This window comes from Zosterops lateralis, assembly GCF_965231275.1.
Source record: "Zosterops lateralis genome assembly, chromosome: 6".
Lineage (NCBI taxonomy): Eukaryota > Metazoa > Chordata > Aves > Passeriformes > Zosteropidae > Zosterops > Zosterops lateralis.
The window spans coordinates 38551056-38575095 of NC_139761.1; the positions used below are offsets into that span (position 1 = coordinate 38551056).

General features: G+C 49.7%; 1 protein-coding gene across 1 annotated transcript; it reads left to right on the forward strand.

The window, feature by feature from the left end:
* Window positions 1–20341: 20341 nt before the first annotated feature.
* Window positions 20342–23777, forward strand: SLC35C1 (solute carrier family 35 member C1; the record flags this gene model as incomplete). Its single annotated transcript, XM_083863597.1, has 2 exons — window positions 20342–20885; window positions 22619–23777. The coding sequence occupies 2 exons, from the start codon at window positions 20342–20344 to the stop codon at window positions 23176–23178; spliced, it is 1104 nt and encodes a 367-aa protein (XP_083719723.1). The 3' UTR covers window positions 23179–23777.
* Window positions 23778–24040: the final 263 nt, after the last annotated feature.

Consider the following 24040-nt stretch of genomic DNA (forward strand, 5'->3'; position numbering starts at 1 on the left):
GTGACTTTCCCTGAGCAGCTGTGAGGGAAAACTTGGATCACTGCAGGTGTTGCTTTCGGTGCTGACTCCCGTACAGAGCAGGAGTGGGCTGAGGATTTTAAATAATGAGGCACGATATGCCTGTGAGCTCAGTGATGGATAGAGAGTAGCATTAAATGCGACTAGGTGCCTGTCTTTATCTTGTCTTTAGCCATCACAGAGCGGGTGACACAAATGCTGAGCACTGAGGCCATGGGATCTGCTGCCTTTGCTGGCTTAGAGGCAGGTAATGCCAGCAGCAGAGTGCAGAAGGGGCTGGTGGCATCACAGACCCCACACCCTCTTTGCTCCATGGTGCTCTGGAAGGTCCCTTCTGAAAGGAAATGTGTTTGGAGGTCCTGTAACCCTGGCTTACTAAAAATTCTTCTTACGTATATCCTCAATTCAAAAGAATTTGAGGAAGAACAAGTCAAATCAAAGCTTTTTTTCCGTATTAGATTCTCTGTCTCATTACACGGAGCTAAAAGATGTGCCCCCTGCCATTTATGTCCCTGTGATCCTCTTCCTTTGGTGCTGTCAGCCCTGATGTCACAGGGATGGGCTTGACTGACTCTGTCCAGGATGGCAGCTCCTTCTCTCAGGGTAGTACTTCCACAGAAGCCCAGAGTGGGAGAGGGTGGATGGGCAATCCCCAGTGTAACCCTGAATGCCCAGCCCCAATGCTGGGCTCTGCAGAGCTTGTCTTGGAGGCACATGGGCTGCCATCTTGTCTTGGAGGCACATGGGCGCAAGAGCAGTGCCTCTCTGCTCCTTCTTGTCCAGGGACTGGGATAGGTTTGCCTGCTGCCAGACATCAGTGCCCTTCTCTCCCTCACCTTCTGGAACCTGCAGGGCACACCTCAGCCAGCCCAAAGCAGGGGGCTGCTGAAACAAAGCCCTAAGGAAGGGAGCAGCAAGTGCCCCATGGGGACAGGCCAAGGGCCAGAGCAAGCACAGAGGTCCCTGGCTGCATTCCCAATGCCTCACCTGCTGTGCTGGCCCTGGGATGGAGCCCTGCACTCCCCGTGCTGCAGGATGGGCAGCTCCCGGGCAGGGCAGAAGGCATGGTGGCAGGCTGGCCACAGGCAGGAGGCTGCGGGCAGGCTCTGGCACCGGCAGTGGCAGGCACCCAGACAAGGCTGGGCTCCACTGCAGCAGATTGATAGGTGTCTGGTGGAAAACATCCTACTGATAGGCCGAGAACAAAACGCAAACAAGGAGAAATGACAGCTGTTCCTGTAGCTTTTCCATCATCTCTGCCGATAGCAGCCGCAGCGCCTGCAGCTCCGCGATTGATGCATCTCCGGGGACTCCGGGAGCACGGATGCCACAATCAGGAAGGATAAAAGAATTGCTGCTGGAACCCAGAGGAGACTTCGGATCCTTATCAGGAACAAAAAGGACATCAATCTGGTGCCAGCATGGGCCTGTCAGATGCAGCCACACACTCAGCAGCCAGCCTGGCAAGGCTGGCAGAGCACATCCACAGCTGCCAGGCCCCCGCCCCTCTCAGGGCAGTTCTGCTTCAGCCAGGCAGCATCAGGGAGTGCCACCGAGACCCAGCCACTGCTTGGCCAAGAAAATCCTTGGCAGGAAAGACATGGTAAACAGAGCAGGGGATGAGCCTCTTTGGAGTCCCAGCTGGCTCTGGAGGGGTTGGCCCTCTGGCCTCATGCAGCCTGACAGACCAGCTGGCTGCCCTGTGAGCCCCAGCCAGAGCTGAGGTGCATCCCAGCTGAGCCCCCGCTATCCAACCCTTTGGAATCCTGGTGCCCTAAACATATGGGACTGCTTTGCACAGCACTGACAGTGGTAAGCATCAACTCCTCCACAACACACAAAGCTGGCATTTCTGTTTCAGGTCTACAATCAGGTTTAGCTTCTGGGCATGCTGAGAGGTAGGGAGGAGGCACAGAGCATGCCTGTTGGTTGAAAAGCACCCAGGTGCTTGTGTAAACTGGTCTCCTGGGACTTCCAGCCAAACCCTGCTGCAGGAAGCCCAGCTGCTGCACCTCTGATGTATGTGGGAGGCCTGGTACTCAACTGTCACAGCAAACATAAGCAGCATCCCTTTGTCTGCCAGTGCTCATGGCTTGGAGCTCCCCACCTGGGGGCACGGTGATCCCAAAGGACCTTACTGCTGCCTCTCCTGATGCAACCTGGCTGGTATGCCTCCAGCTTCTTCTGGGGTAGGACAAACCAGCTGCTTGACAACCATACCTTACAAACATGCAAAGATTAAAGATGGCCTCACCAGACAGTCTGTCACCTGGACACAGCCAGGTCCTGAGCTGGCACAGGTGCTTCTGTCATGGGTGGCCAGGACAGCTGGGCTGGTGAATCTGGAGCTGGCCAGAAGGATGGAGGCTGCCAGCACTGACTCTGAGGCTGCTTTCTGCAGCATCCATGCCTCCTGCTGAAATCTTACATCCCCAGAGCCCAGGTGTGGATCTTCTTTATTTTCTGGTGTGCCACAACAGGACTGAGGGGACCAAGGCTGCTTTCAGGACTGCACACATCCCCATCACCCACTGCCCTCCACCCCAAAGCAGATTATAACACTAGGAGCACCATCCCCATAAAGCTAGGAAGAGTTGATGGACGTCACCGTGCAAAGAGCTATTGCCTAATGCACCTGTGACAGCTTTTGAAAACACAGCTATTTGTTAAAGTCCATTCCCTGTCTGATGGGGGAAGTAGGACAGCACATCAGCAGCCTGCTCTGAGCTGCTCCCCAGCCTGCAGACGGGCTGGGGGGCCATGGAATGTCATGGCACAGAGGGATTCTGGGATGTGCAGGGACACCAAACCTCTTCTTTAGACTTTCCTGGTCATGGTGATGAGTAGCAAAACCTAAAGATTTGGGTGGCAAAAACGATTTTAGGCATAGAGGAGTTTTGTTTGTCTCTGTGCACAGAGACACATGGCCCTCACGTGTGCACAGCCACAGGGAACCGCACCAATCGAGTAAAGCGTGGCAAGACCTTGCTACGGTGCAGAGCAAGTGCTGATGCTGTGTAAAAAGCTCCACTCAGTTTAGAACTGAAGCCAAGGGAGTTTTCAACATCATGGGGAAATTACATTGTGGCTATTTGAATGTCCACTGCTACTGCCCTGTGGAGAAGGCTGGAGATATTTCTCCCTTTTCTGGGACATTTGTCTCCGTGACTCTGTTTCGCATGAGCACTTCAGCTGATACAGGGCTACTGGAGAGCTGAGCGCCAGAAGAGGAAGGTGTTTTGGGATGGGTCTGAAGTGGGGCAGCCCACATGCTGGGCCATGCAGGGCAAGACACAGTGGTGAAGGAAGGTAGTGGGAGACACTTGGAAAAATATGAGGATTTGGAGACAAGGTTTTGAGACTCACAGCAAGCTGGAGAGCTGTAAAGGGTGACCCCATTGCTGTGCTTTTCTCAGGACTTGCTATTTCTTCTGCAAACCCAGTTCCTGATGGCAGGAGCATGTTTTTTTCTCTCTCCCACCTCACTTCACTTTCAAATAAGCTTCTATCCCTCACTGCTTGGAGAAACACTTTGAAAGCCTGACCCTGATGCACCCTAAAAGCTCAGAAACAGGAAGTAAATAAAAAGAGCATTTTCTCTTCTAACTTAAAAATGACATTTAAGAAAAAAGCCCAGCAATCTCATAACCCTTCTTGCCCTGATTCAGGAGAACATTTTTTTCCTCTTTCCTTTCAAGGCTAGTGCCTCTGGGGGACTTAGAGCTATGGTGCCAGTGCAGAAGAAGCCAGTGTGGCCTCTGTGCCCCTTTCTGAGGATGTTCAGTTGTTCCAGTGGCTGACTAATGCTGTCACCTGCCAGCCAGCACTTACTGGCTGTGGGGGACCATAGCAATGCTCTCTACTGACATCCTTTCCTGATGTAGAGCTTTATTTACCATGAGCATGGATGCAGCCATAGAAGCTGTGCCTGTGCTGAGGGCCTTGCCATCCTTCTCTGACCATGGTGACTTTGCTAATGCAAAGTCTAATTTATAGTCTAGCCAGGGGCTAATGCACTCACCCAGAGCTCTCTGGTGGCCAGTGGTCCCTGTCCTAGTCCCAGAAGCCTGTCCTGGGCACACAGGTGTCTTTGGGAGAGATGGCATCCAGCCCTCAGAGCATCCATGGATGAAGGTGCTCCATATCTGCTCCCCACTTCTACTCATCAGCTGCAGATGCTGGCAGGAGATCTCGAGCTGGAAGCGGGTTGCAAGGCACTGGCAGGTAATTGCTAAAGCAAGCAGGGCTGCATTAATTGAGATGACTGCAGCCAGCAATGTGCTCTCCATTAGACTTGGCTCTGCAGCAGCCTGTAGGGAAGAGGGAAAGACAGAGGAACAGGGGACAGAGTCTGCTTTGCTACAGTGATGCTTCAGGCAAGGGGGAAACTTGTCTCCCTCTGGGTACTGTGAGCATTGTCAGGTGCACCTCTGCCACTCACTGTGGCTCCACACCCCGCTGGTGTGAGCTGTGCCTTATCCAGCACGGGAACTGGCTTTGCTGATGTGCACTGGGGGATCCTTGCCCGGTGGACAGTCCTGCCAAAGAGATGCGAGTGGCTGACGCAGCCACAGGGTGGGAGGCAAGCAGCCATCTGTGACAGGCATGTGCATGCCCAGCAGGGAGGGGCGGGGGAGCTGCAGCCCCCCTTTTCGCCCCCTCTCCTCCCACCTATTCTAGAATCGTGCTTGGAGGCACCGCAGGCCCTGGGGGGATGTTGCAGCACCCTGTCCCCAAACGACTCATTGACGCAAAGGGAAGATATTACTCAGGCAACACGTGAGAGTGGGAGAAGAGGGAGGCGATGCAGGCCAGGAGCAAGGGGTGTTAGCAGAACTGAGGAGGGAGCTCAGGGCTGTCAAGGCAGGAATTTGGCCTCTCAGAACTGGGGAGTGGCTGCAGACCTGGCTGGCTGAAGGTGCAGCAGGATAGAGGGGCACAGCACAGCCAGATGTGCTCCAGGTCCTACTGCCTGGAGCCACCCTGCCTCAGATCTTGCCTGGGGCCACCCTGCCAAGCTGCTAGAGCAGGGATGCTTCGAGTTAGCCTGGACTTGACAGACCAGAGGGTTCACAGCACAGTCCAAGGTTGCTCTGCCACTTTGGAGGAACTGGGGGTTGTAGCCACAGGAGCTAATGGTTGCAAAGTGAATTGGAAAGAAACAGGTTAGTCACTGTGGTTTGTCTGCAGTGACAATGAGATGAGCAGGGCTGTAACAGGGTGCCTAGAAGATGGGCAGCAGCTAGTGACCACCTGTGCCATCCTCCCTGCTGTGTGTCATGGGCTGGGCTGCTCTGGAGATGGATGCTTCCTGAAGCAAGCATGTCCCATCCACCAGGGATGCACCACTGCCCAGGGAAAGCTGTCACCAAGATGAGGGACCCTGCTCTGGATGGGGGCCAGAAAACAGATGCAGCTGCCCAACTCTGTATGCTGCAGAGATTAAAGCCACCCTAATCACAGGTGTTGCTTTCAGCTCAGCCACAATGCTGCCCACTGAGCTGTAGGGGAGTGGTTCTGTCAAGGGCTTTAGGAGAAATGGTTCAAAAAAACCAGCCAGTGTCACCAATGTGGGATGTGAGAGCCAAGGGCAAGGGCAGAGCCCCTCTGTGTGTAAGAAAGGGGCTTGCAGGCACTGCATGGCCCAGAGATACTCTTGCAGCAGGCTGTCTCTTCCGCACCCAGCACATAAAGGCATGAGGAGGGACACCAAACACCTGCAGGAGTATAAACATCTCCTCTGGCCCTGATCACCAGGGGCTCAGGAACCTTCAAAGACAGAACCTCACTGCATCCCATAGTGGGGCAGCTGGCAGAGAGAAGGGAGGAGCTGGATGCAGCTGTTATGGCAACAGAAGTTCTCAAGATAGGGAAGGGAAAAGGCATTCTTTAAAGCATGTTTCCATGGCAACAAGCATCTTCAAAGGCCTCTATAAAAACAGAAATTTAAAAAAAATAATAAAAAGGTTTCCATAGAGGTGGAGACTTCTGTGAGCTGAGCTGCTTCAGGTGTTTTGAGAGTTAAATGAAGAGCCTGGGACTTCCTGGGAGGGGATAGGGTCAGCCCTACAAGGCAAAGGGGGAGTGGAGGGAAGAGTTTTGCAGCCTGGGGGCTGTGTCATGCCCCCTTCCTCCACCTCCTGTTTGCTGTTTTTTTTGGTAGGTGAATCTTTGCCCCATAAGATGGCCAAGTCTGGCAAAGATGGCAGGAAATAAATAGCCTGGAAGAAGCTAAGGGGCAAAGAAATGCCTGTGCTCTTGCTCTGGCTGTTCTAGCCTTGCTTTCCCTACCCAAGGAAGGACAATTTCACAACATCCCTGCTGCAAGAGCTTGTGAGCTTCACACCTCCCAGGGATGGAAGATTGTAGATGGTGAGCTCTGGGTCAACACTGCAGCTGGGAACATGCAGAGTGACTGCCTGCTGAAGACAGGGATGTGGCAGCACAGCCATGGCTGATGTGACAGCAAAGGGCCAGCTGTCCATGTGGGAGCAGCAGTGACAGCCTGCTCTGTGTGGGGATGGGATGGGATGGCACCAGCGTGATCAGGCACCAGGTCCACCCTGCACAATTCTGAACTCTTTTTGTGCCTTGTGTGCTCTGGTGCTACGGGAACTCTGCAAGGATGGACAAAAAGGCTTTTCTTTCTTCTTAGCACACACCCCTCCCCTAGAGAAATATCAGACATTCCTGGAAGGACACAAAATTGCATTTGGCCATGGTCCTGGCTGCACTGTGTGCTGGGGGTGTAGGTTACCTTAACTGGGCATCACAGCAAATTCTTTCAGAAGGGGCTTCAGCCTGCTTTGTGTTCTTTCTCCTCTTCTCTTTGAAGGCAAATTTGCCCCAGCTTTCCCTCTTGTGTGACCACAAGTCTTGGGCTCCCTTTCCACACTCTGTGGGGTTGCTGCCTGGTCTGCAGCAGGGACTGGCACACAGCACTACAAACAGAAATGGGTGTCCATGGGCTGGCTTTAGAGTCATGAATCTCATTAGTTGGTGCTGAACTGCAGCCTCTTTCTCTGCTTTTACCACTGCCCTCACACACCCCCTTACCAGACACCACTATGGTTGTCCCACCCTAAAGACAAAGCCTCCCTTTGCTTGCTCAGAAATGGTGAGCACTGACTTTTCTTTACTTTGGGATGGAGGCAGAGAGGTGGTGTGTAGAAGTGTCCTGATGCTGAACAGATCTTGGCTGGAGGAGCTTTTTGAGACTGTGGAAAACCATGGAGGCTCCAAATCTTTATTAATTATTCAATAAAACATATGGAAAGACACGTCCCAGACAGCCTTTGCTTCCTGGATCTCTTCAGTGTGGGATGCACTCAGTTTTAGCTGATATAATTTAATCTATGGTCATTCTTCTAAGAAAAGAGCTTGCAATTGAAAGGAGGAACTAACTGTGAGAGTCCTGGCCCTGCAACTGCCACTGGTTTTCTGTGAGTACTCCCTGAGGGGTTATTGACTTTCCTGAGAGGAGATGGACCACTCTACAGTGCCTGGCTCCACATCAGGAGAAGATTCTTTAATCCCTTCTCTGCAGAAATCTGGACTTCCATGCCTTATTTTAACACTACTGCTTAGTTTGTTGACTAACAAACTCTACACTCAAATGATCCTGATGCAGAATAATGCTCCTAATCCTGCCACTAGCCCCTTGGGATGCTGGAGAACAAGCACTTCCCCAAATTCATGCTCTACAATCACACACTGCCATTCATTTATGCCTGATACAATAGCATGCTCTGGTCTCCACTTTTACCAACAGATTTTGAGATGTAACCTTGCCTGAAGAGTTCTTCGAGAGGCTTTTTCGTTTAATTGTCTGCCACAGCACAATATTGTTGGCAAGTACTGCAGGAGAGTTTGGCCTCACACAGTGTAACAGGCTAGAGGTATATTGAAAATGACAAGTAATAAAGCAGAAGTGCATTATAGGGCTTCCTTCAAGTGCGTAAGTGACGGAGATTCTACAAAACCAAAAAGGTGCAGCTTAAAGGACTGTCTGAGCTGGCTGGATACAGCAGGGCTGCATGGCAGAGCATTTTTCTAGCTTGGAGGAGGCAGAAGGGGAGCGATCCAGAGCACAGCACAGACTGCCCAGGAGTCCCCTGTGCTGCTGCAAAGGCAGGAGGCACCACAGCTGCACTCCAGCTACTGTTAACTCCCACCAGCAGCTCCAAGTAATAACCAGGGTAAACCACTCACTTCAGTTGCATTTATCAGGCAATCAGAGTCACATCAGCAGCTCCACTAGTGCAAAATGAGATATGAAAACCCATGTGCTGGGGAATGTGGAGTTCAGCACGGGGTGTGTAACAAAGAGCATGGTTAGTGATCCTGGGGAGATCAGGGTGATGCCATTCCAAGTGTGCTGGGAAGTATGAACAAGGGATGAGCTGCAGACAAGATGCACACCAACAGACATCATTCCTCTCTCTGTCAGCCCCCAGGCACCTGCATCAGGACCAGTTAATGTAGAACATGTTGTTGCACTGGCTGTGCCCATGAGATGATTCCCCTCCAGTCTTTGGTACTTGTTTTTCTCTAGCCTGTCTGCCTGTCTAGCAGGGGATCCTGGAGATCAGACACAGCTGGAGTGAGGCAGAAGTTATGTGAGTGCTTGTGTTCAGTGAGCTCTTGGGAATTATCTTTATACCCTTTTTATATCCTTGGATGAGTAAGTGGAAGCAAGGAAGGGGCGTCTGCCTTTTGGTTCTTACTATACGGACCCACACAGAACAGGTCAGCAGGGAAGCAATGCCACAAGATGTGCTTCTGTCATCAGAATACAAGCTGCTGCAAGGAGCCCTGCAGCTCCTGGGTTATGTTACAGTAGTCAACAGCTCCTCTGTGAGGCGTAAACTGGCCCTTCTATGCTTTAATCCACGGAATAATTTTCAGGCTGCAACTTGCTGTGCATTGGAGCACTGTCAGCAGCCTTCTTGCTGCTCATATCCTGCATCCTTAATACACACAGAAAGATAAAAAGGATTGTTTCCGTTTCGCCACAGCAGGAGCACTGAGCCTCCCTCCTGGCTCCATGACCAGCCTGAGCCTGCTTCTCAGCCTCACATAGACTTCTCCTCCTCAGTTGCATTTACCTTTCTATTTACCCAGAATCACAGAAGATGCTGAGTTGGAAGGGAGACACAAGGACCATCAAGTCCAACTCCTGGCCCTGCACAGGATCATCTCCTGAAGTCATACCATGTGTCCAAGTGTATTGTCTGAACCTCCTGAACTCTGTCAGGCTTGGTTCTGGGACCAGTTCTCTGGGAAGCCTGTTCCAGTGCCCAGCCACCCTCTGGATGAAAAACCTTTTCTTAATATCCAATCTAAAGCTCTCCTGACACAACTTCAGGCCATTCCCTTGGGTCCTGTCACTGATCACCAGAGAGAAGAGATCAGTGTCTGCCCCTCCTCTTCCCCTTGTGAGAAAGTTGCAGACTGCAATGAGGTCTCCCCTCAGTCTCCTCTTCTCCAGGCTGAACAGACCCAGTCACCTCACCACTCCTCATACCGCTTCTCCTCAAGGCTCTTCACCATCCTTGTGGCCCTCCTTTGGACACTCTCTAATAGTTTAATGTCTTTCTTATATTGTGGCACCCAAAACTGCACACAGGGCTCAGCTTTACTGAAATCCAAAAAGATAACATCAACTGGCTTCCCTTGATCAGCCAGTTGGGTTATCTTGTCATAAAAGGAAATTGGGTTTTCCTCTCATGAAGCTCTCTGGCTGTGACCAGTGACTGCATTGTCTTTCAGTTGTCTTTCAATACCTCCCAGAATAATCTTCTCCATAACTTTACTGGGCCCTGACGTGAGATTGACAGGCCTGTAGTTTCCAGAGTTGTTCTTCTTCTTGCCCTTCTTGAAAATCAGGATAACTTTCACCAGCTCCCAGTCAGCTCAGACCTCTCTGGATTCCCAAGACTACACAAAAAACATTGAGAAAGATTTTGTGATTACATCAGCACCTCATTGAGGCTTCTTGGATTAATCCCATCAGGTCCCACAGATTTGTAGGGATCTAGCTGAAGCAGCAGATCCTGCACAATTTCAGAATCAACTGAGAGGTGATCATTTTCACAGTCATGGTCCACCACCTCAGGGTTCTGAGACTCCCTTTGATCCTCATCTGTGTTGAAGATGGAGGCAAAGAATGCATTAAACACAGCTGGACATCCAGAAGCAGCTCCTGCCTGTGGGCAGCCCTTGCTTTCCTGCTGCTCCAAGAAGTTTGGGAGGTCAGGGTTCCCTGCCCCATTTCCTCACATTCATTCATGAGTGCTGGACTCATGTGGATCCTTCAATCTTCTTACTGATGTTCTAGATATGAGAGTGTTCAACATCATGTCAACAGGAGCCAGAGGTTAAAATCACAAATATAATATCATGACAATTCTCCTGTGCAGCCAGCTGGAATAGTAGGGGAGCAGGCAGCTGGAGAGAATTTCGCTGTCAGCCTCCACTCTGCCCTAGGCTCCTCTGACCAGGACTTTTTCTTGACTTGGGGTAATGCCTCCTCAGTACCAAGATCCCAAGCTCCAGGGAGGTTGAGGATTTCAACTTATTAGTTTTGGAAGACACAGTTCTAATTTGATACCCTGTGCCCCACGCCAGCTCCTGTCCCCCCCTCAATTGCTCACAGGTCCTTCAGGTGCAACAGAACTGGTTTCTGGCTTTAAAGCATCCACTCCTGCATTTGCAGTGTGGTCTTCATGCTATACATATTCATTTAATAATAGCCAAGGTCCAGTGTATTCCCAGCCAAGCTTGACCTAAATTCAACAGCAACGTTTGTTCTGCAGCTTGAATTGCAGTGGATGGGAGAGTCTACAGTGGCTGGAGGAAAAAAACAAACCTTGAAAGGGAGAACCTTGGATTGAATTAAATCTGAATCAAATCACAGCCATCTCCTCTGTGCTTTTTCATTTGGAAGTTCAAATTCCATTTATTGTTCCCAGCTCCATTGTTTTTAGTTTCCAGTGTGCTGCAGGATTTGCGATCTCAAATGGCTGTAATTGTTATGCAGGGAAATTTTGACTGCTGTGGCTCTAGAAATTAAGCAAGGGCTGTGGTGTAGTTTGGATGATGCCTTACTAGGTTTCAGAGTTAGCTCTGGACAGAAGGTTACTGCCTCTGTGAAGCATTACTGGTTCATTCTTTCATCACCTATGGAAGGTATTCACTGGGCTGTTTTATTTTGTGTTACTACCATGATATTCGGGCATAAAAGGCATAAAGAGGTAGCTTCAACAAACTGTTCTCGGGGAAAAAGAAAATATTCAGAGCTTAATAATGACAAGATAAACAGGTCTTACTCACGTGCCTTTAACCACCATAACCCCAGGAGGGTTAGAGCAATGATATGCTTAATCCTGGCCTGCTTGGCCAACTCTTAACTTTGTTAGTCAGCTCCCTGGAGGAGGAACAAAGCTGCTCACGTATGTACAGCTCTAAGCTATTGGCTGTGCTCCAGAATACAGTCCTCTCTGCTGGAGAAGGATGCTCACCAAAGCTTTGCTTGTGCTCATTCAAACACAAGCCCTGAAGAAATTAATGCTCAACAGATCCCACCTGAAATGTGCAGAGAAAGGAAAATGCCACTTTTGCCTGAACAGTGGCATGGGCACTCTATTGGCTTCAAGTGTGGGCAAGAGCCAATGCTGTAAGGTTTCTGTTAATGCCTTGTGCTCCTGAAGAAGTTCAGGGTCTGGTACCCTCTTTAGCAAGGCCTTGGGTCCACCTCCACCATCTCAGCCAGCTCAGCAGTGCTGGAAGAGACTGGGAACAGAGATGGATGGAGCAGGATGAGGAGGGGGATGCCTCAGCTGGCCCTCCCTAAAAACACATCAGAACAAATCTGAGGGAGCCAGACAGTTTTCAGAGCCCAGTTAGGGGCAGACACTCTGCCCAACTGGCCAGCAAAGCAGATGCCATTACAGATCCGCATCTTACATGAAAAGCCAACTTCAGCCCAACTGCAGAGAACAAAGTCAGAGCAAAGCAAAAGCAGAGTTACCCTTTGGTTTCTCCACCTGACCTAGCCTTAAAAACTCAATTTGAAGGTGGCATTAGGGAAGTAAGACATCGTTTATCAGGAGTGACAGACACAATCTATAAATTAGCATGCTCAGCCTGGGAGTCAGGAGGCAGAGATATCTATCACTTCCTCCCCAGCAGGCTGATACAGGCACACAAATTTGGCCAGTTCCCCAGAGCATCATGCAGTCTCCAGTAGATCTAATGCTCCAGAAGTGCTGGGGAAGCAGGTGGGAATATTATGTAGGAGAGACCTGGAGAAGAATGGAGCTCCTGACTCCACTCCACCCTGTTCTCTGTGACCTGGGGACAAGAGGACCCCCAGCAAAATGGGGTTTTCATCTCAATCCAAAGGCACTCTACATTTTTAAACATGCTGTCAAGGCATCCAAAACAGGATGAGTTGCAAAATGGCTGCAGTCCATTAGGGAAAAGCTGGCTATTTTAAGATATTTGTAAGTAGTTTGCATCCAAAAGAAAGCATAATCTATGGAAATGATATTTGCTTTTTATGTATATAAACTGCTGTCTCTGTGCTCAGTAAATCTGGGGGTTTGGCCCAGCCCTGGGAGGTTCCGGGTGACTTTTGGTGATGCCTGGCATGCCTTTGCTGTAAAAGACACAAAAACAAGGACATTCACAACATCGTCATGAGGCGCTTGTCTCACTGAATCCCTTTTTTATGTAAAACCAGGGAAGCTGGCTCAAATGCTGGAAATGGGCTCACCAGGATGCTCCAGCAGAGCCTCACTCCCACCCCAGGTGTCTGGGTCTCTGAATCAGTCAATCCCTGTGGGGAGGAATGGCTGTTAGGGTGGCTGAAGGGACCACTCCCTCCAAGGCACATGGAAACGAAATGATTAGGAGGCTCAGATGGTGCAGCCAGGAAGACTGTTAAAGGCCTCGTAAATAAGAGCCCATGTAGACAGCAGGTACTGTGGGGCTTTATAGGCCTATAAAACACCCTGAGCTGCCATGAAGGCTGGAAGGGTTGGGTAGGAAATCTAATTTCACAGGATTTAAAGCAGGTGAGAGAGATATAAATGTATGTTTTTAATAGTAATTAATGCTGCCATTCAGAAGCACTTAAGCACTGGGTTTGGAGAGTTTCCAAGAGTTTGCCTCGTAAATCACAGCCCACTACCTGCCTGCCATGTTCCTAAGGGGCTGGGCTACTGCTCCCTCACCTGACCTGGCCTTGGCAGCAGGGGCATTTCCAGCTCCAGTGGATGAGCAGAGAGCTCAGCATCACTGCAGCCAGGTTGCTCCCGAGCCACGGTAAGCAGAGTGATCCTCAGCCATCCTTTCGAACCAAGCGTCACCCTGGGATGTTGTCCACCTTCCCCCAAAGCCATCCTCTTCAGAGACAGCGGGACAAAGGAGCATCTTCTTCACGCTTTTTTGCTGTGGGCTGCCGGTTTTCACCCTGCCTTGTAGAGTCATTTCTGCTGGGCAGGCAGTCGGATCCCAGCCAGCTCCTGCCTGGAATGAGTGGAAAGCAGAGGCTGCTGCAGCCCACGGGGATGAGGTGGATAGTGGGGGGTGCCCAGTAAACATTCAGGAACAGGACAATGCATTTAATCCGTGATGTTTTGTGATTTCTAATTTGTCACCTGGGCATGATTCCATACCGTTCTTGGGTGGTGACAGAGGCTAGCATGGGCAGCTGGAGATGTGCCCCATGCCTTATCATCCCCATGCATCCCAGAAAGCAGTCGCAGAGCTCCCAGCCCTTGCTGCATTGTGTGCACCTACTCCTGCCTCCCACGGCTGCAAGCGGGCGGCAAAGAAGGGCAGCATGACCAGGGTCCCCCTCCACCCCAGCCCCAGCGCTGCCCCAGTCTCCCCCCGGTCCTGCCTACCTGCACCCCAGCCCAGCCCCAGGCTTGTCCCACCCCAGCCTGGGAACGCTCCAACCGTGTGCCAGCCCTGCCCTCTAGTGTCACTTCTGCAACAGCCACTCCTTGTAATCCAGATCAGTCCCCCAGCACCGCTGGTACAGATGTGCAGTCGAGACTTCAGTGTGAGTGTTTCAAACAGAGCTTGGCTTTCACGCCAAGGGAGCAGGAAAGCGGAAGGATCCAGGCTCAGATATTTGCCAGATGATGTTGTTGTAATCTGGGGTGGAAGGAATTTGCTACTATCTTTACCTCCAGCCCCTGGCTATAGTCAAAGCAGGTACCCACAATTTCCATATTCCAGGCAAAATTCTGAGGAAGCCAGGAGGGGACAAGACAACCAGGAGAAGCCTTCATTAACTCTTTCTTATGCACTTTCACTTATGCACAGTGAGACTATTCCGGCTGGGGATACAGCATGCTCCAGGCGCAGAGAGTCTGAGATGTAGCCAATTTTATTAGCTGATGGGACACCTGCACTGCTTCCAGAAATAGCTCAGATTTGCAAAGCTCAGGGCTGCTTGATGTGGTAGAGCCCTCGTAGAGGTCCTGTTCCCTGTCTACAGAGCTGAGTCAGCATGACTGCTCCAGGGACCTGGCACCAGATGTCCAGAGATGGAAGAGCCCAGGCAGTGCTGGTTTTGATCCAGCTTTAAAGCTAGTTTGGATCCAGCTGGGAGTTAGCCCCTTCTGGGCTGAGCTCCAGCAGATTCTGTGTGAGTGCCCCATGCTCTAGGGTCCAGGAAGGTGTCTGAGCTGCATGCAGCAGGATCCAAGCACTTTCCAGCTAGTGTCACCAGGCTGCTGGAGGACAGCATGTGGGGGAGGCATCAAAGCATCTTTGCAGCAGCTGTCTGAGCCAACAAAGCTGGCACAGAACCACAGCTAAAAAATTCACCTAGACCAAAACTGTTCCAATTCTGCAGTGACACCAAGCCCTCTCTGCACTGGACTCCCCTGGAGTTCCATGTTCCATGCTGCAATGAAACTGCAGCAACATCTATTATCCTGCTAGAGCAGCAAGAAGGCTACAGCAATAAAACTCTGCCAAGGCCATTTCTCCTACAGACTGGGGGAGTCTGGAAAGAAGCTGTATTGTAATGGAAAACACCAGTGCTAGAAGCAGGTGTTGTTTGAGGACAATACTAAGAGATTAGTCAACTGTCTCCCTTGATTCATGTTTACCACCCTAGCAGAAAGAGACCTGATTCAGCTAATCTGATCTGATAAATCAATCTTAGACTTTTCTTTGGTCTTCTGTATTGATCATCAGCAAATACTAAACAATGGTATGACAGTTGTTACCAGTCAATATCTGCAGTTCAAACTTGAAGCCTCAAAAGCTCAAGCTAATTTTGATGAGATACACAGCAAACCAGAGGAACCACCAGTAGGTCCAGTAAAGTAATACCCCTGTCACAATAAAGTAATACTCCTGTCACAGATGAACCCTCCTGGGTTGCTGGTCCCTGCTTGGACACCCCTGTGGCACCACACTGCCTGTTCATAGTCTGAGTATACTCACACACGTACGCATATGTACAGATATAAATATACTTATATGCTTGCATATATGTGTGTGCTGATACATGTATGAATCTAGATCGGTATCTTAACTTGTAAGCTCCATACTTTATAAATGTCAGCATCAAGGATGTTTGTATTAACTGGAAATCAGATACCTATGCTTGTAAAGAACAATAAATTATTAAATACACTGGAATGACCTCACTGCTGAGCGGACATTTTTCCCATGTCTCATTCTAGGTAGTGGAATGAGTCCTATTTCTAACCCCAAAGCCAGAAACAAAACTGGCAACATTTTCTGCTGCTTTGTTTGCTCTTCTACATGACTTACAGAGGGCCTATTCCTACAATAACACACGGGTCGATATGTCCAGGTCTCTTATGTGGCCAGGAAATGCAGTCTATGCTGTCTCACCAGCAGGTTTGACATACACCCCAAAGCCCATTGCTGTTTGATCAGCCAGGCTGCTGGCTATCAGCTGATTTGCATGCTTTCAAGTAGGTCACCTACTTTTAGTAAGGAGACTCTCCCCTCGGAGGAGCAGCACCTCTCAAAGTTAAAAAGGTTTTCTGATCAAATAGGAAAGAAGTAAATAAGATGCAGGAGTGTATGTATGTGTGTGTGTGTGCATGCCAGCAGCAGGCAGGGCATCAGGCGTGCCCTACACCAGCAGCAGTGCAGGCACCTCACAAGACACAGCAGTAAGGACACTACCAGCCAGATTTCCCTACATAAAGAACGTGTCAAAGCTGCTTGTTTTCCAGCCTCAGACCTCCACTAATGATAATTGTTTATTTTGTAAGCACTCAGGTGACATGAAGCAGGACACTCCAAAGCCAGGAATAATCCTGTGCTGGCACTTCACAATATGTGCTACCATGTTAATACACAACCAGGCAGCAGGGCAGGAAAATACTGAGGTCTCATCTGCATAAAGAAGTGAATCTTTGCTGCTGTAGCATAATAAACATGCTCTGTAATGAAGTTACAATTATTTACCTTCTCCAAAAGCAAGGCTAAAAGGTAATTTCATCTGCCTGTAACTGGTTGCTTGTAAAAGAATCAGCAAAGCTGTAACAAGATCGAGAGGCCTGAAAACTTGAACCAGGAAATGCCAAGCATGAAAAGGAGTGTGCATTATTTAGTAGGAAAGAACCAGCCATCAGAATAACATTGCTAGTGCCCTATTGAATTCAGTCTCTGGAAGTACTTTTAATCAAAATTGATTTTTTTTTCCTCATAGAAGATCAGGTTTAATTCAAGTAAGATTTAATTCAGGGAAGCCTAAGACTGATGTTGTGCAGGAGGCCAGGCTACATTGTCTAAACATATTAGCATTATAACCTACTTTTTCCTACCTTTATTCTGAAATTTCTAAACTTACAACTTTAAATCACCTTCCCCCCAAAACAAAGCACCCTTGTGAGGCAGGTAAGCAGACAGGGCTATGGCAGAGTAATTCTGCTCATCAGTTTTTGCACCTAGGAAATCCTTTATTCAAAGCACTTGTCAAAAGCATTGCCATGCTGAAGACAAGCTCTGCCTAGGAAGACTGACCACCACAACTATCATAGAACTACCCCATTATTCAAGAACAAATCACTTTTATTTTGGAATAAATACACTGTCAGCACCAGGGAGTTATATTGGCAGAGGTGAGAGAGTTATTTTGGTTGATTTTCCCACGCAGACATGCCATACCTGTGTGATATAGGCCTGTAGGATAATCCCCCAGAAAAAGCAATGAGCATTTTATTGACTGGGATATTTCAAACTTCTGCAAGCCAAAGCAATCTTCTGCACACTGAATGAGTGGACAAGATGCAAAGGGACTTTTTTTTGCCTTCTCCAACTCCCATGTTTAGTTTAGAGACGGCACTTTGAACAACAGTAGCAAGTGGCAGAAAGAAGAAAAAAATCTATTTGACTCTGATTCTACCATTCTTGCAACATTAGTGGTAGGAGAAATTCAAGCCAAAAAATGTGATGCTGAAGCCACAGGTATGTGTAACAGGCCATGAAGACCTATGGAACCAACCAAGCACATAGACTGTTTGCTTTCTTTCTTTTCCTGACTGACACCACTTATGAGAGGAGTGCTGGGCCAGGCACTGGAAGAAGGTGGATGGGAAGGAGCACGGGATATGAAGTAATGAGTAAATGCTGGCTGACTTTTGGGAGCAGGATCAAAGCATGGCTGAGGTACAGGGAACAATCGCTGGTCATAATAGCTTTCCCTGCCTTAATGCCAGCCCCTCTGCAGAGTCACAGCCTGCTGTTTCCATGGCAGGAGCTGCAGGCCTGCATCCACGGGATGTCATACCCCATGTGAGCTCGGGCAAGCACCATGCTTGGCGTGGCTCTCCCAGCTGTGCAGGCAGTGAAGGGAGATGCAGGAGGTGAGCAGGCAGAACTCACTTGGGGTTGCAAGGGCTCTACCAGGCACCTATCACAAGGTGCAGTGCTAAGAGATGTTGCTCAGAACACAACCCCGAACACTCCCTCACCCTGCAGGGCACTTGGGCAATCCAAAGCAAGCACACCAGCACCATCTTTCTTTGTCCGGAGGGAATGTGATTCTCATCAGAGCCCAGATGCTGCTCAGAAGTCAAGGGTTGCAAGGAAGGGCAGCATCGTTTACTAAACCAACTGATGCACCTGGGAGAAAAAAAAAAATCAAGTGTGACTTCAGAGATTTGAGAAAAGCACGTTATACCTGAAATACTTTCCAGCCACACCAACTGGCCTAATTAAGTACATCACTTTTCTCCCCACAACTCCTACTATTCTGTCTTTCCCAGCCGTAAAAGCAGCAAAGATTGCTATGGGGGCCAATTAACGCTGCTGGCTTTGCCTCCAAAATCCTCTTAATTATCCCCTGTGCAAATTGCTGGGCCTCAGGACATTGCAAACCAGACACTTTGCAGCAGTCTCAGCTGAAATAAGCAAGGGTCGTAATGACCAATGTTTGACAGAGCTCACTGCTGCCTCCCCCACCACAGGGAATCTGGCATTAATTTAAATTGATTTCATCCTGTCCAGCAGTTTGAATTCACAACATGCTAGAGTTTGTTATTGAAGGGCTTCTTTGTTATAAAGCACCATAAAGAGAACATGGGATGTTTTGGCATGTGATTATGGGCAGATGAGTGTTTTATACCTGGAATGATGATGTGGAACTGTGGGATAACTGCACTAGCATGAGAATGTGTGGACCCTATCCTAACACCCAGGCTACATTAAAAGCAGTTAGCCCCTGCATTGCTTGCAATGTAGCGGGGTAGTGCACAAGTCAGCACAGGCTGTACCTCAGTACTGGAGAGGTAAATGGCATTTGCAGAGACATTCTCCTGGTTAGATATCAAAATTATTGATGCAGGAATGGGAACTAGGCAGCCGACTCTTGCCTGTGCTATCCTTGCTAGCACATCACCATGCCTACTTCATTTAGGTTCTGTTGGGAAGGTTTTGTTTACCTCCACAAAAATGCAAACCTGTTTTCTGTACAGAAGGCTCAGTCTGCAGAGCACACTGTGCTTTTGACGGGATGTGGGCAAAATCCATGCTAGCAAACCACTGCATGTCCAACGCTCAGATCCCACTTGCTCCAACCAGCACATGAAGGATGTTGACACAAACCAGCAGAGCAGTGTTGCTCCTGACACAAGGACCGCTGGCAGTCCCCTCCTGCCACCCACTGCCCAGCAATGCCCGGTGGATACAGTGCTGGACCCCATTAATATCCATGAGCATGGCAGCCTCTCCCCAGCAGTCCCACAGCAAGACCCTCCCTCCTGGCTGTGGAGGATGCCCAAGGACTGTCCCCATGTGCCTGTTCCTCGTTAAACTGCCCCCAGTTGCTGTCTGCCCCTGTTGTCCTAAAACAGGTTCTTTCACCCAGTGTGCAAGACACCAATCCATACACAGAGCTGAGGTATTTATTTACAGTTTGCATGGAGAGGGAAGCTGGGTGGCAAATCCACAAGGCCACTGTGATGGCTACCAAAACTTTTTACTGTTCACACATTTTCGCAAAGGCATCGTTTGCTATTGAACAAAGTTAATTCATTGGCAAGAAGTTACCTAGATTTTTTATTGATTAATATTCTATCTTCTGTTGACTGGTGATTTTCTCGCTTCTTGTGGTTATTAGTCTGCATGCTCAGTCTTTCTCTTCTTTTGGGTCCATGGGTTTCTTGAGTTGGTGGTTGTAATCTCCCCCGGTTGGAATATCCTTTCACTCAGTTGGAGCTCATCTCAGTACAGTTGCTGAGTTGTCTTTATTATTTTCTTCCTTATCTTAGGGGTCCTGCCAAATGTCCTTATGGCTTGTAAATTCTGCATTCTTTGTGTGCCCTGTCAGCTTGCCCCCCAAGCTTTGCTAACCTCCATCTGGCTCTGATGTCATTGAAACCTGTCGAGACCTAAACCTTAACAAGGCTATTCTGCCAGCAAGTAATTTCCTTTTGACACCCGGGCATCACTCAGAGCTTGCTTGTTCGCTGCAACACGGATTAAATCTCCTTTCTCGTTGATTCGGCCTGAAAGTATACAAAGGCCAAGTATCAAAGAGCATCCTTTCTTAAGATTTTTTTTTATAAATGTCGTATTTGGCACGGGCCGCTGTGCGGTGCCCCGGGGCGGGGCGGGGCGGGGCGGGCCTTCCCCGCCATGGCGGCGCGGCCGGGGCGGTGCGAGCGGCGCCCGCGGGGCGTCAATACAGAACGGCGGGCGGGGCCGCGGCGCTCCGGGAAGCGGGGGGCCGGCGGCGCAGGCGGGTGAGCGGGGCGGGCGGCCAGAGGGGAGGAGAGGCGAGCAGAGGAGGCGGGGGCCGGCCCGGCCCGCCATGAGCAGAGCGCAGCTGACGCGGACGGGGATCCTGCGGATGGCGCTGGGCGGCGGCGGCACCGACGCGCTGCTGCCGGCCGAGGGCGGCGGGGGCCAGCGGGCGCCCTTCCTGCTGCGGGCCCTGCGCATCGCCGTGGTGGTCTGCCTCTACTGGTTCACCTCCATCGCCATGGTCTTCCTCAACAAGTACCTGCTGGACAGCCCCTCGCTGCGCCTCGACGCGCCTCTCTTCGTCACCTTCTTCCAGTGCGCGCTGACGGCCGCGCTGTGCCTGGGCCTCAGCTTGGGGGCGGCCTGCGGGCCCCCCTGCGCCGGCCTGCCCGCCCTGCGCCTCGACCCCAAGGTGTCCCGCAGCGTCCTGCCCCTCTCCGCCGTCTTCATCGGCATGGTTACCTCCAACAACCTCTGCCTCAAGCACGTCGGCGTGGCCTTCTACAACGTGGGGCGCTCCCTCACCACCGTGTTCAACGTGCTGCTCTCCTACCTCCTCCTCAAGCAGACCACCTCCCTCTATGCCCTTCTGGCCTGCGGAGTCATCATAGGTGAGGGGGAGCAGGAAGGGCTGCGCCCATCCCACAGCCGGCCCCGGAGAGACGGTGGTGGGCCCTTTCCCTTGGGAAGGCATCGCCACCTGCACAGCAGCTCCTTGCTGACCTGGGGTGGCTCAGGGCTCCTGCCTCGCTCTCTCTCTGGCAACCAAATTTGTATGTTTGGAGGAAGTAGGTAACTTGTTAAGAGGAGGAATTGCTCCCTTTGAGCACTAAAGCCTGTCTATCCTCTAATTAAGTTTAACTTGCCTTACGTTTTTTTTGTTTCTTCCGTGTGTACAGGCCATAAAATAGCAGGTGGCTTTCTTTCTGTTCCCAAGTCCTTGTTGAGTATTAACTTTGGTAACAGTAACATTTGTGTCAGCACCACTGGCATCGTACAATAGAGCCAGGCAATTGGTTTTTACAATAGGCTGAACGCGTGTGATAAAAGGTTAGCTGAGGGAGCCAAGCCTAATACACCACCAGTGTGGTTGTTTTTGTGGTTAGAATGTAGGGCAAGGCATTGAGTGGCCTAAGAGGAATGCTTTATAAGTCATCCATTCCAAAGGCAAAGTAATCCCAAAAGCTACCTCCTACTGAAGGGCCATTTGGATGCCGAGATGATTTCAGTCTGGTTCCAGGTGTGCATGCATTCACTTAGTGTTAGACAACTGGATGGGATCAGATGAAAGTATGAGAATCTCACCTCCATGGAAGAGGTGAACAGGAGCAGAGCTACTGTATTTCCTACAAGTGATGCGAGCAATTGCCTTCAGCTAACCTTTTGTTCAAGCATTGCCCAGGATGGTGGTGCCTGGCAGCCTGACAAGGTTTCTCTAAGATGAAGACTCTGTCCTCCTGGCTCCATTTCCTTTTGCCATGAGAGCATTGCCTGTGTGCCTATAGCAGCATGGCTGAGCATCTTCTGTAGCCTGACACAAAGCCCCTCCTGTCTGTGCATCAAACCCATTTGTATCTGGGCTTAGTTTCAAGCATGTTAGGTGCTTTGAAGGCAACTTCCCAGACAACCTCCAACACGAAGCAGCTAATGAAAATGTGGTGCAGTGCTTCTTCAGTAGCTCATCTCCCTTTTATGTTTTGCTTATGAGCTGGGTGGGGAGAGGTCTCCCTCTCTGCCCTGGAGATGCAAAGCCTGTAGCTCCTGTTTTGGAGATGGTTAGACAGTGCTTTGCCCATCAAAGTTTGACATGAAGATACTACACACAGTTTCTGCCTTTTGATTTATTTTTTTTAATCATGCTTAATATTGCATCCATTTTTTTACCATCTTTTAGTTTTCTTCTCTGGCCTATATTTTCTTTCCTGTTAACAGCAGAGAAAAGTCTATAAAGCTGGGTTTTTTTCCAAACTTTGAAGAATATTTTTTCTACTTGTTTGTCAGTTTTCAGCCTTTTCAATTAAAAAAAAAAAAAAAAAAAAAAAAAAGGTCTCCTGAAAATTACCTATATTCAAAGACTAGTTGGAATAGTAGTTTCTGAACTAGTGCTGCCTGCTCAGTGTGGGAATTATTCTTCTGAGGTTGAATTAAATTGCACAGTAAATTTCCTGCACTCCCAAAATAAGTCTTCCCAGAACACTAGTTTGAGGGTTCACTTAAAAGAAGAGAGAATCCCTTAAGCCTGTCTCTTGTTGTTGTTCACGATAAAGTAAATGATGAATTTTTGGCTGCATGTTTTGAGCCTTTCAGCAGTTGTTCAGATGATGCCTGATCTGTTTGGTTGCAGGTGGCTTCTGGCTGGGTGTTGACCAGGAAGGAGCAGAGGGCACTCTGTCGTGGACAGGTATATTCTTTGGGATCTTAGCAAGCCTTTGTGTCTCTCTCAATGCCATCTACACCAAGAAGGTGCTGCCTGTTGTGGACGGTAGCATCTGGCGCCTGACCTTCTACAACAACGTCAATGCTTGTGTCCTCTTCTTCCCCCTCATGGTGCTGCTGGGCGAGTTCCGCACCCTCTACCACTTTGACAAGCTGGGCAGCCCTAGTTTTTGGGGCGTGATGACCCTGGGGGGAGTGTTTGGCTTTGCCATTGGGTACGTGACTGGACTTCAGATTAAGTTCACTAGCCCACTCACCCACAACGTGTCTGGGACAGCCAAGGCCTGTGCACAAACAGTGCTGGCTGTTATCTACTTTGAGGAGACAAAGAGCTTCCTATGGTGGACGAGTAACTTGATGGTGCTGGGGGGCTCCTTCGCATACACATGGGTGAAAGGACTGGAGATGAGAAAGGTGCAAGAGGATCCTAATGTCAAAAGTGGTGAAAGAAATGACACTGGTGTGTAGGCAGCTGCTGCACCTCTATTTTTGGGCCTGTGGGGGATAACCTTTGGTGCTCCTTTCTTCCTGGGGAGAAGAGTGAGGAGCAGGAAAAAGTGCATCTGCAAAGTGCATGGGGAACTGTGTCAGGAACCAGAGCCAAAGACCTGACTGGGTCATGTTTTATCTCACCCTGTGTCGGAGTTGGGGAAAGCATGTGTTGTAGAGATCATCTGGGGGTTTTTTTGTGATTGTTTTTTAAAATGGATGTTGTTATTTACCTAATCTGGGAAATTTGCATCTTGGGGGGGGGGGGGAGGGGAGGGGTGAGCTATATCAGACAAAGACTGGATTGGGAGCTTTGTGTAGTTAGGGATCTAGAATTAACTGAATGAATGCAATCTGAAGTTATAAAATCCTGCACCTGCAGGTAAGGAAGAGGCAAGCAGCCAGACTGTTTGGGTTAGACTTCAGTAAACTGTTCTGCTGTGTAAGGTTTTTGCAACAGCCGTTCTTCCTGTTGCCTCATTCAGTGCAGAGGATGGAAATTCTCTCCCTTCTGGCTATGTACAAGTCTAAGCAACAGCAGTGCCTCCAAAACACCTTTCCAAAGAGTCAGTATCACATCCATCTGAGTTTTTTTCCTGTGTTACTTTACACCTGGTTTCTCAGATTGAGGAAGCACGCTAAGACTCAGGAATTAAACTTCTCATTCTCTCTGCCCTGTGTCCAGTGAGGGAGGGCATGCTGGCTCTGGTGGCCTTTCTCCTGGAGGGGTGAGCTTGGCCTCTGTGTCACTGGGTGACAGGCAGGAGCGGAAAAGTACTCTGGAACACTTGCTGCTGGAGGGTGGGGATCCCAGTTCAGGAAGGTTTGCAACATTCTCTTT